The 13,008-nt window shown below is 31.9% G+C and overlaps 2 protein-coding genes across 4 annotated transcripts; both read right to left on the reverse strand.

Moving 5' to 3' along the window:
- Nucleotides 1-1,632: 1,632 nt before the first annotated feature.
- LOC101492076 (probable GTP-binding protein OBGM, mitochondrial) lies at nt 1,633-4,465 on the reverse strand. Of its 2 annotated transcripts, none has more exons than XM_012714264.3 (5): nt 4,021-4,465; nt 3,802-3,910; nt 3,252-3,338; nt 3,104-3,162; nt 1,633-3,002 (listed from the first exon to the last, which is right to left on the reverse strand). In XM_012714264.3, exons 1-5 carry the CDS (start codon nt 4,156-4,158, stop codon nt 1,845-1,847), a joined length of 1,551 nt encoding a protein of 516 aa, XP_012569718.1. In that variant the 5' UTR covers nt 4,159-4,465; the 3' UTR covers nt 1,633-1,844. The 2 variants fall into 2 exon arrangements, with proteins under 2 accessions (XP_012569718.1, XP_004495251.1); XM_004495194.4 differs by having other exon boundaries at nt 3,104-3,166; nt 3,256-3,338; nt 4,021-4,463.
- Nucleotides 4,466-5,707: 1,242 nt separating this feature from the next.
- LOC101492416 (carboxyl-terminal-processing peptidase 2, chloroplastic) lies at nt 5,708-11,230 on the reverse strand. Of its 2 annotated transcripts, XM_004495195.4 has the most exons (12): nt 10,857-11,230; nt 10,041-10,190; nt 9,789-9,871; nt 9,427-9,635; nt 8,611-8,679; nt 8,246-8,364; nt 7,254-7,329; nt 7,136-7,177; nt 6,564-6,672; nt 6,250-6,347; nt 6,070-6,163; nt 5,708-5,990 (listed from the first exon to the last, which is right to left on the reverse strand). In XM_004495195.4, the coding sequence occupies exons 1-12, from the start codon at nt 11,170-11,172 to the stop codon at nt 5,865-5,867; spliced, it is 1,491 nt and encodes a 496-aa protein (XP_004495252.1). In that variant the 5' UTR covers nt 11,173-11,230; the 3' UTR covers nt 5,708-5,864. The 2 variants fall into 2 exon arrangements, with proteins under 2 accessions (XP_004495252.1, XP_073224153.1); XM_073368052.1 differs by lacking the exon at nt 10,857-11,230 and having other exon boundaries at nt 9,789-9,948; nt 10,041-10,174.
- Between the last annotated feature and the right edge of the window lie 1,778 nt (nt 11,231-13,008).

Here is a 13,008-nt window from a genome sequence, read left to right on the forward strand (position 1 = left end):
GTAGGGAAAATTCTCAATAGTTTACTAAGTTTATTATTAGTTTGAACTTCTAGATTAAACTATTATGTTCAATGTTGATTTTGTTGTCTTTTTATTTTCAGAAAATGAGGAGTTTTGGTGTTTGAATTGGTTATGTGCTTTCGAAATCGACTTTTAAAGCTAGTTTAAAGTAGGTTTATTGTGTGGCATATATTAATATTAACGTCGCAAATATGGGTCAAAAAGTTGAATATGTTTCTTGATATTTGTGGGCTTATTAGTTGGAAAGTGCTCCCCTCCCTCTTTATTTTCTCGGCTTTTTATCGGAAGTTAATTTTGGTAGTGTAAAAATTTATTTGGGGGGTGGGGGATGGGTAGGCAACATAGGGCTAATGGGAATTTGTCTTATTAGTCATTTTTGTAAGGGTCCAACCTTTCACGTCTGAAGTTACTTTTAGACAAAAATATACGTTTTGGTGGAAGTATATTTTTGAAATTAAATGTAATTTTAGAATTGTGAAATGGGTAAAGTTGGACCTTTGCGTAAGAGTGCTACATTTACTGACAAGTACATTTGAATGTGTGCTAAAATTTGATCAGAAGTCACTAGTCTCACACTCTTAAATGTCTGTGCGTAAGATTCTTAAGATTCTTAACCACAACGTTTTGCTGATGGAGGATATATATACTTAAAAAGAAGTTGAAAATTTTAGAATATGGAACCGAAATCATTTGCTAATCGTACGTTTTGGCAAAATTTTTGGGGATGTTTCTATATTACATCACATTTAGATGCACTATGGACAAACAATGGCTGGTAGTGTGATAGGACTCTTGGGTCTAATGTTAATGTGGAAATGAGGCCCAAACCAATTATTTGGAGGGTTTATTCCCGTAAGAACAATAGAGAGGGAATCAAAGTTTAGTTAGTTACCACTGTGGCCTGATTTGTAGGAGACGCAGTTAGAGTGGAGGGATATAGTGGGAGGTTAAGGTTTAATAGGGGTTATGAAAGTTTACGGTAATTGTTAGGAGAATAATTTCTCTGGTGTAGGAGCTCTACGCTCTGGTTATCCCTCTTGTCTTTCATACTGTAAAAGAATTTTGATAATTGATAAACACTATTATATCAATCCAATTTATGTGTTCTATCATATTCATAGTGTCAACACATCCTAGCTAATTGAAAAGACTACCCCCAAGTCAACTTGGAATCAACTCAATTTCATATTAAAAACGCACAAGCCACAGTGTTAAAGAACTTGCTGCTTAAGATTGTCATATTAGCAACATATTAAACACTAATTAGTCTTTTCAGTAGTTTGGATGTGTTGACGAACCAGAAACTGCAACCTCCAAAAGCTTTGGATTGTTGGTTTGACATTCAAACGTTATATAATTTTCAGTAGTTTTTTCCATAACATTTTCTTTTGGACAGACTTGTTCCCACATTTTCTTTTGGACAGACTTGTTCCCACAGTTTCCTTGCAACTCACAGTTTGACGTCTTGAGTTGTATTCGATTTCCCATGACTTTTTCTCATACAAATATCATAAAACCATAGGTAGAGAGGGGATATTAATCCTAAGCTAGCATATTTACATAGCTAAGGAAACCTTCAACAGCTTAAAGCTCTATTAAAAGAATCTTAAATGCAGCACATACCAAATGATTGATTTAGTTATGACCATTGCTTTTGGGAATTCATTTTGGTTTGGAACCAAGTAATAAAACACTCAACTCCATGTACAGTACAGGGGAAGAGAACAAATTTGAAAGACTTAAAACTACTCCAAGATATCATGCAAAGAAGAATTTCCATTCTATCTTGGCTCATACTTACAAGAGGGTTAGTGAATCTAAATCTAATCAAGCAAAATTTGATCTAAGCAAAGTGTGCATGACATTTCACCATTGACAAGCATTCTGAGGCCAGCTTTAAGCTCTGGTATCCCTTCCTCCAAAACAGCACTCACCTGAAAAATAGGAACACCCTGAACCCTTCTCTTTAACTCTTCATACACTTCCTCTGCACCTTCCTCATCAATCTTATTTGCAACTATCAATGACGGTCGATTGGATAAACCATCAAGATGGTACTCAAGCTCTAGAATCAAGTCTTTCAGTTGTTCCCACGGTGAAATTCCCTTTCTTCCCGGTAAGGCAGCAGCCAAGTCTACCACAAAAGCCAGAACCTTTGTGCGTTCTATGTGACGCAGAAATGCATGACCAAGTCCACGATTTTGGTGTGCCCCTTTTATAAGTCCAGGAATATCAGCCACTGTTATCGACATATCATCATAGTTCATATTCCCTAAATTTGGCCTGAGAGTAGTGAAGGCATAGTGACCAACAGCAGGCTTAGCTCTTGATATAGCTCCAAGTAAAGTGCTTTTACCAGCATTAGGCATTCCCACAAAGCTTACATCAGCAATGCACTTGAGTTCTAATATAAGAACGGTCTCAGAACCAGGTAAACCGGCACTTAAGGAAGGATTAACACTATCAGTGTCCGGAAGATTGGTTATCTGCTGACATGATACCCCTGCCTTTGTAGTCGTAGGCTTCCTTGAATCTCTGGAAATAGACACATTGCCAAGACCACCCTCTCCTCCACAAGCAACAGTAATCTGTTGACCTTCTTCTGTTAATTCAGCAACATTGTGTAGTATCTCTTGTTTCTCTCCTATATCATCTGTACCAAATTTGGGAATTCCATCAGAAGACAAAAGATGAGATAATACATCTGTTGATGCAATATGAGTAGATTTTACAGATTTCTCAACATTTGGTTCAGTATCTTGGGATGAAGAGCTGCTAGTAGGACGTATAGGTTTGACTTTTTCCTGCATTGTAACATTAGATATAGAACCATCGCCATCGTGACTGACAGAATGATCATCAACAAGTGCACCAGGAACATCCCAAGGGTCTACATCAGTTGAGGATTGAGTTTTGGGTATAGTAGAAGGAATATCACCACTAACAAGGTGAAGTACAGTGCCAATCGGTACACGAACAACCTATAAAAGAATATTAGTTTGTTTTTGAGATACATCCAAATAGAAGAAAAGAAAAATATGAAACAATTTTGAAGGTGAAAGAACAGGCAAAGATGAATAACCTTATCAGCACCCCTGGTTCCTATCTTATTTTTTGATGACCCATGCCCTCCTTTCTCTGCTATCTAACAGGCACCATTAGTGTCACTGACACGAAAAATCCAATAATATCTTTACGTAAGTAAATTTGGTAAATATGTAAGTGCATACATACTAGATGACGCTGCAGACCACTAAAGTCCCAAACTCTAGGAGAACATTCCAGAATTACATCGCCACCTCTCCCACCACCGCCACCTACATTAATTAAACAAACACATACATCAAAATAGCATTGCTATCAACTCCACAACACACCATCTAATTTTTTTAACATAACCTGGAATTGGATAATGGCATTACAAATCAATACCACATTTCTGATTCATGAAAAATTATTTCCTTGAAAATATAAGTATGAATCAACTTAGTCCCTATGCATGATCATGTTATCTAATGCATCTCTGACATTATCAATTTAGTTTCAAATTCACCTCCGACATTACCAACTTAATGTCATTTTAGTAGTTGCAAATATTAATAGAGTGACAAACCTAACTATAATTTTGCAATTTCAGGATCATATTGATAATATAAAGACTAAGTTTACACAGTCTAAAAATTTCAAGGACCAAATTATTTACACACTCAATTTAATTATATGTAAAACCTAATAGACAATTAAAAATTGAAAAATGTAAGTATAAAAAAAAGCAGCAACCATCAGGTATGCCGCGGGAATCACGTCGAGTGCGGCGAAAGCTGGTGCAACCATGACCACCATCTCCTGCTTTTGCAAATATCTTAACCTTGTCTATCATTCTTCTCTCCTACAAATTAAAACCCCAATGTTTAGAAATAGAAAATAAATAAATAAATCACAAAATGTCAAAGTTTTTCAAAGCATTGATAAAAAAAAAGAGTTGGAATGGAGATGAACCTGCAAAGGAGCAAGCTTTGACTTGATGTGAGGAGTATCTGAGTAACAAGAATAAAAAAGGGTAGGGTATCTACTAGATATACAAGTTCGAGTAAAAGCTTTCAGTTTTCGAATTGATCTTGCTTCAAACACCAACATTTCTCTCTGTTAATAAATTTGTAACTTGTTTTCAAAAAGGAACTGCAACAAAGCACCGCAATGGGGCAGAAGGAAAGAACAAGCAACTGAACGAATCGGATAGAGAGAATGGAGAAATTTTGTTGTTTCGAGCTTTGCTTAGGAAGGAAAGGAATGTGGTAATTTTTTTTTTTTGGGGGGTTTTCGATATATAGATTTTTAGGTTTTGGTAGAAGGTGTTAATTATTAGAAATTTGAGAGTGTTTGTTGTTGTTGAAAGTGTAATAGATGGATTAAATCTTTGATTATTTTTTATTGAAGATGAAGAAGGAAGAGATGAAAATTATTAGAATTTATTTTTTTTAAAGAAAAACTTAAAAATTATATTTAAAAAATAGGTGAAAATAAAAAATAAAAAATTGTTTATATGTAATGGACACATCAATATTTTTAATTGAAAACAAAGAATTAATTTGTACATATTTTATATTGTAACTTTTAGTAAAGAAATCTCTAAAAGTAAAAGCCACTATCTATTTACACTGTTTTGTTTGTGCGTTTATAGGTTTGAAGTTTTCTGTTGGCAGTTTTGAATGCCCTCTTATCTTTTCCAACCTTCAGCAACTCATTTATATGCTTTTCGTAAGGTGCAAAGCCAACAACCTCACAGATGAGGTTCCTTACACTCTTGCTTGTTTTTTTCCTTCATGATTTGAGGGGCGTGGATATTATATATTACAAAGGCAGTGCAGGATATTTCACAATATTGAGTTGGTAGTCCAATGTACACAAAACACCTTATTACATTTCAGCAACAAAAAAAACAATTACATCCTAATACTTTTCGGTTTATAATGTTTGACAAAAAAGTATTAGAACGACTACATTGTTTACTAAAACTATTTGTGAATGACTAACGACGCAACTTAAAATATTTTTTTTTACAAACACTATTAAAAGAGTTTAATTCAACATAAAATAGTTTTATATTTCTATTTTAAAATCAAAATTTTAATCATTGAGTATTTACTTTTTAAAATTCTAATATTAAGATAAAAAAATATTTGACTAAAATATAAATTCAATTTTTTTATTTTTTAATTAATATTATTTTTAGTCTTTTAGCTTGTTTTTTTGATTCGGTTTGATCATTTATCTTTTGTTTTAGTCAGGTATCTTTTATTTAATAATCTTTGTAATCCTTTGTCATTCACAAAATTATACAAATTTGTTCTTTTATTAAAGACTAAAACAAATATTATATAAAAGATAAAGGAAAAATACGAATAAAAAATGATAAATGACTAAAACAAATAAATAAAGATAAAAAATAAAAATAAATATTAAGTAAAAAATAAAAGACTAAAATTATATTTTGTCAAAAATATTTTTGGATAATATTTCCAAACTAAAGAATATTTTAAACACTGACCAAACTCCTACTTTCAAGAACATATTTATATACATTATTAGACCCAAAAAATTAGCTCTTTTTTAATCCATGCCTACACAAATATGCATTCTTCAACTTTCTAATTTTTGCATATAATTATACCCTTATTCTCCATCCTTGCTGGAACTTGAAGCATTGTATATCAAAGAAAAGTATTTACATTTCAATTTATGGTGAAAAATTGCTTTGTTTGATCAATGAGGCCAAAAACATTTTGATTCGTTAAAGAATTGTAATCTTTCTAAGAGAATTAATAAACAAGAACCCGAAAAAATCATTTTGAAAATAGCTGGACCCTATTAACATGGCAAGTAGAAGCAGGATCCTGGAGGCAATTGCAAAATGCATCTTCATCCTTAGGAAATGATGTTGGTAGAGGATGGTCAGGAATCACACCAACCTACATGCAAATGCAAGATGTTAAAAGGGGAATCCGGTTTTATTTTTATTTTTTGAAGACTAGAAATACAAGAGCAGACCTTGTCGATATCTGTGTGTGCAGGTGTTTCATAGCGTGCAACCGTAACAACTAGTCCTGAGCCATCTGAGAGTTCAAAAACTGATTGGATCTTCCTGCAAGATGTGTAGCTCATATTAGGAAAATAGCACAAATTTCAGTTTTTTTTTTTTTTTAATTCAGCAAACCAAAAGTAATTTACCCTTTTCCATATGTTGGTTCTCCATATAATATGGCCCGCTTGTTATCTTTCAATGCGCCGGCTAATATTTCACTCGCACTTGCAGTTCCCTTGTTTACCTGATTAGGCTCAAGATATTTAATTACTCATTATTAAATACAATACAAGTTATCCTTCATTACGTGCATGTTCTGCAAACCTTTTTTGTGGAACCAACTTGCGCAAGAAGAAAACAATATAATTTATAATAGAGAATCCTTGTATTACGATTTTGAGCCAAACTCTTTATATGACGCCAATGCAATAAGAGCAGAAAGAAAAGTAAGACAAATTACCAGCACAGCCAGGGGTTCAGATGTTGCTAGGGCACTACTTCCATCTGTATCAAGTATATCTCGAACACCACGACTATCACAAATATACACAATCACACCTTTGTCCAACCTGATTGATAGTATATGTTAGAACTTGAAGTTGAACATAAGATGATTATTCTAAAAACAATAAAAAATTTAAGGTACTATGAGTCTATGACTGAAAGAGTTATTTTCTGTTGTTACTGAGAATTTTTCACAACCCAGTTTGGCAATGCAATACTCCCTCTGTCCCTAATTATAAACAACATTTGAAAAAAAAAATTGTCCTTAAATATAAGCATTCTTTAAACTTACTAGATGCATTTATTATTTTTTTCCAAACATGCCCCTTGTTAACACCACCAATTTATCTTGAAAAATGAAAAGTCAAAGTTGAATATATTTATAAGGGCATTTTTTTCCTACCTACTTTTTCTTAATTGTAGCTTGAATGATAGAGAAAGCATTTACTTGAATTTCTAGGCCCACCAGTAAAATATAATATACAATACAGGATGTAAAAATGTCAAGAGTTGATAGCCATATCTTACCAAAGTTTAGCAATCTCAATTCCTTCTGGGAAAAGACCGCCACTGCAACAAATATAAGCTTCAGAAAGAAAGCTAGTGATTGAAATTATATAAAGGGAAATGTTGATTGCTGAATCACCTATTATCTCTGAGATCCAAAACAAATGCATTTACATTATCACTCCTGAACGTTTTGATTGCTTCTTTTATAGCACCTGCAAGATGGCAGATCCACCAGGAAGAAAGAAATGGTTAAGAAACTTCTTTCTTAAATCATATAGAGTAAAGGTCAAACCAGTATTAATGATGTGAACATAATAAATCATGCAAGTAGAAACTTTTATATCTACCAGATTCAAGTTAATACTCCTACTAATGACTAAATTTAAGTATCAAGGGTGCGACTAAAATCTATAATTCAATAAAATCTCATAAACACTTACAACTCTTCAAATTTGTATTTTTTGTAACTATTATTCAGAGCATGGAAGAATCGTTATTGGTTGTACCACCGCAGCTACGGTCATCGATACATACATTTTTCACTGAAAATTAAAGTGTGATACTGGTACTGGTCATTCCAGTGAAATAAATAAGGCAACTGCAAGAGTATCAACCCAAAAGCCTATCTGCAATGCAGGGGAAGCATACATAGCATACTCAGTACTTAGTGCCGATGTATTTTGTATTTCTTACTTCAGTCTATTAAGTAGACATCATAAAACAGTAAATAAAAAATCATTAACGTGTTTCTAAAATTTTAAATTTTCAATAACTGGTCAAAATCTATATATGTCCTAAGGTAGGAGTACCAATGTTGGTCCTAAACCAAACAGCTGAGTATAGCCAATATTAACAAAATCTATATATATCCTAAGGCAGGATTACCAATGTTGTTTTCGAATAGCAGTTATAGTGATGCTATATCACTGTAGCGTTGTGGAATATGCACAACCTGCTATTTTCCGTAATCCGCGATTGACGACATTGAGTATAGCAAGTAAGAATTATGGCTTGGCATGTTAGGTAGAAACATGTATCACATGATTAATGCATATTGGCTTCAAAATTATCCCTTTCTTTAGTATAGAAGCAAGAAAAATCATGCTTGGTCCATCAACTACTACTTACGAGACGCGTTTTGGTTGAAAGATGTTAATTTTATATAACCAATTGTTGGGGAATTATCTCCTGACGCAGGTAACTTGCACAGTCTTGACTTCACTGGATTCACCGTAACTTTCTCTCGCCTGAAATTCAGAACTTCCTTTTTGTAGAAATTAAAAAGTTTTTGTAAAAGAAAAAGGTAATTAATTAGGTCTATCAAGTAATGGTAATAATAATTATGACAAAATCATCAAAAATATATGAGTGTAATGTTACAAAAGATAATGAAGCACTATCAAACTGCAAGTTTTCTGCATCATCCTAGGAAACAAAGCATATTCTCTCAGGTCAAAGCTTCAAATCTAGTTCTACTTTGGACGAAAACTTACTTTAGAGCTAAGTGCTTCGTGTCCAAACCACTACGAATGGTCAATGCAACAGAGCTTCCATCAGGTCCTCTGAAATTTCCTTTAAAAGGTCAGACAATCAAATAGATAAGCTCAAGGCAAATAATGAGAAGTACAAGAAAATTTGGTCTTTTAAATGGTTGCTTACATTAACTTTCAAGTAACTAGAACCTTATAAATGGCTCTCATATTAGAACCTTCAAGAAGATTAAGTCAGAAGAAATATAACAACTACCAAAGCTTTTTTCAACAAGTTTGCATTGACTACAATGATTAAACAGTGCAATAATATTGTGCTTTGGGCCATATCTAATAGATAAACCATTTAACTCTAGTTCTTTCTTGATGATTTGGCCTATAGTTTTCTTTGGCCTCCCACTTCCTCTAATTATTTGACATCCTCCATGTGGTCTACCCTTCTAACCGTTTTTTACAAATTTTCTTCACATATGTCCAAACCTTTATTCTACAACAATGGAAGCTATCTCAACTTTCTCTATACCTAATCCTATATTTGTTTGATTACTCATCCAGCATAAAATTCTCATCTCTGCAACATCCAATTGTATGCAACATTACAGTTCTTAAGGCACAACAAATACTAGTCCAATATTTATATCAAGTTATCAACATAGTAGTACTACTGGTAACTTGTTGGGAAACTATTTAAGACGTAAATGCAATCCTATCTGTTGTTTTTTGGCACATTACTAACAATGTGTTTTTTTTTTCCCCATTTTTTGTCTCAAAGTTTTGATTTGAAAGCACAAGTTGCATGTACGATGAAAAAAAACCTACTGTAGGCGCTCAGCTGCATCATACAGCCCCATGTTTTCTGTGCTCATATCGTCAATTGCCAGGATAACGTCTCCAGACAAAACACCAGCTCTATATGCAGGACCTCCAGGAGAAGCTGAAATGACAACAAGTCCACCGGGTGGTGTGTCAGCTTTGGTAGGGTAGCCTATAGATATTCCAACTCCAGTTAGAGCGCCTTGAGTTCCAGACTGCCTTCAACAAAATATTAGTTTTTGGGATTGCAGTATAGAGAAGCATACACTTTGCCAGATGGAACAAATGGTATTATCCAATGTGCATTACGCAGTAAGGACTATATGTGAAAAAACTAAAGGAAAATTTAAAATGATATAGAATTGTACCCTCAAACTTCTAAACTTCTCAGGCTCCAGAAATCTGGTGAAGGGATCGTCCAATGTGGCAAGCATCTTTCTTATGGCCGTATCTGAGAACAAATGCGGCAACAACAATTTTAAGTAAACTGGTAAACTTTTGACTGCATAGGATTATGCCATCCTACAACTTCCAAAGATAATTTACCACTTTAAAATATTGTCTTTGTTCAGCAAGATGAGAAAAAAGATCAATAAAAGGTAGAAAAATGAAAGCCATACATGTCTCTTCCCGGTTGTTCATGGGTTCATTGCCCAATGCATTTTCTCTATACCTAAACCAACTCTGCCCATTAAAACTCTTGTCGATATATGCTCGGTCAATAGTTCTCCACGCCTCTAGAAAGAGGAGATTCTCTTCAGTCAGGGCCCCTTAAAAGAGAGAAAAAAGAATCACACAATATATAGTAAAAAAGACGAAGACAAAATTAACACAACAACCAACAATAACAAAAGCCTTTTATTACTAGTATATACTAATATAGTACAGGTAGATTTAGGGATCCAAATTAAATTATCACACAGTTACACGTAGCTATCAATCTCGGTTAATAATTTGAAATCAAACGGTTCAAATTACACAATATTATTGTTAATTAGTCTTGACCTTTGAATTTAGATGAGATGGTCCTGATTCATAACTATGTGACGCAGTCACAGCAGGAAATCCAAATCCATAGATCCGGCTCATCTAAAGTCAAGTCAGTAATGTCAACTCTTAATGAGAAAATTGACATTACTTAATTAACACTCTAAAGTGAATTGCTCGCTATCTACATAGAATCAACACTTCACATCAAAGGCATATATAGTGTCCAACACACATGAATGTATAGTTGTTACATTCAATCATTTCTCCTATTCTTAAACTTTTACACATGTTAGTGTTAGTTTAGATTCGGTGTCTGTGCCAGTGACTCATATGCCTCTACTTTGAGTTAAGAAGAAGCAGAGATCAATTACTAGGTCATGATTATAGAATTAAAATCCAACAAAAATGATTATAATTGATGTATTGAATTTAGAGATAAAACTCACAAGAAGTGTTGTTGGAAGACAAAGAAACAGACACAACCAACATGACTCCAGCAACAAAACGCACAAACAGCAAAGAAGCATGCTTCACTGAGCATTTCCTCCTTTTGCGAAGGAAACCACAACTTTGAAGAAAAGAAATGTTGCTTATCCGTGGAACCACCCGAAGTGAAAATTCATTGACTTTCTTCCTCTTAAGTGAGAATGAAAATGAAAACTTGAATTCTGATAGGGAAAAACAGTTCCCATTAGAAACAGTTCCTATTGGGTGGCGATGGGGAAAAGAAGAATTAATCACACAGCTCGTAACGACCTCCATGCTAGAGTGAAGGCACCACCACTACCGTCTTTCTCTTACATTATCTTTCGTTTTTTTTTTTTTACCAAATATAATATTTCTAAATAACTTTTTATCCTTTTTAAAATTTAAATCGTTATAATTTTATTTTTTTTTTTATAAAAATATTATACAAATAGTTCTCTAATAAGAGTTTGTTATCTCACCTTCATTATTTTAAGGATTAATCAATTTAAGCGTGTGTATTATGATAGAAAAAAAAAAACACTTATAATTAACTATTTAAAAGGTGTGGAAGCTTTTGAGAACACGTGGGCGGAAGAAAAAATTATCACCTCCAATTGTTTGATTTAGTGATAAAAATACAAGTATTTGTTGTGATAAATTGTAAGTTTGAAATTCGTTAATGTTACGTTCAATTAACCTAAAAGTTTTTCTTACGTTTGACTAAGTCAGTATCTATTTACCTTAAAAAAATTTAATAAACAAAAAATTTAATAAACAAAAAATTGAATGATTTTTTGGAGACATATTTACAATATTGTAAAAAGTCCCACCACATAAAAAATGAGTTTAAAATTTGATTTTTAAATTTTTATTTTCGTTATTTTTTATCTTGAGTTTGTAACATTTAAAAAATTTATTTTAAGTTAAAATAATTTAAATTTTTGTACTTTTTATAATATTTTAAACTGACTTGAAAAAAATATTTAAATTTTAAAAAATCAAAGACAATTAAACATATTTCATTTCAACAAAAATTAAAACTATTGCAGAATAAATTTTTATGGATAAAAAAATAGTTTCTTTTTTTTCGAAGACAGACAATAAAATTTTAAAATTTTGTATGGACTAAAATATATTTACTTTTTTTTTTATACAAAAATTTAAGATGATGAATGTGGCCGTGAACTTAAGAGTTAAAATAAGTCACTGACAAAAACATACGATCTAACCTACATCAAGTGATGATAGGTTCTTATTTTTTTATAATAGAAAAGACTTAAGTTTTTTATAAGTCTGTTTAATTAAATAAAGGTTAAAAAAAATCTTTTTATGTCTAGAAGTTAGACCTATTTAAGGGAATTGAATATTATTATTATTATTATTATTATTATTATTATTATTATTATTATTATTATTATTATTATTATTATATTAGATTTTATATTTTGTATTAAATTATAAATTAAAAAATAAGTCATTGAACTTTCAATAAAGTGTGACCCATACCTAAAAATATTAACATATTATTTAATTAAAAAAATACATTAAATTATTAATTTAAATATATCAATATAGAATCATATTTTAAATAAATTAATAAGTCATATTGGAGTTTCAATAAAGTTGACTCATATCCGAGTTTGAAATTAAAATCTCCCAATTACGTGAGTTTTTTTTTATGGTTTCATATACATACAAAATTACTTTGATTAATGATTCAATCAAAAATCCAAATCACTTTAAAAAGATTATTAAAAAACCAAAATTCAAAATGAGAGTACCCTACACTATAGTAGTTTGTGCAATATGCTAGTGACGTTGGCAGGCAGGAGACATAGGAAGGAACATAACCCAACAAAACATATGTGTGTGTCTGAGAGACAGAGGATTATTATATTAGATTTTATATTTTGTATTAAATTATAAATTAAAAAATAAGTCATTGAACTTTCAATAAAGTGTGACCCATACCTAAAAATATTAACATATTATTTAATTAAAAAAATACATTAAATTATTAATTTAAATATATCAATATAGAATCATATTTTAAATAAATTAATAAGTCATATTGGAGTTTCAATAAAGTTGACTCATATCCGAGTTTGAAATTAAAATCTCCCAATTACG

This window comes from Cicer arietinum, chromosome 4 (assembly GCF_000331145.2).
Source record: "Cicer arietinum cultivar CDC Frontier isolate Library 1 chromosome 4, Cicar.CDCFrontier_v2.0, whole genome shotgun sequence".
NCBI classification, from domain to species: Eukaryota; Viridiplantae; Streptophyta; class Magnoliopsida; order Fabales; family Fabaceae; genus Cicer; species Cicer arietinum.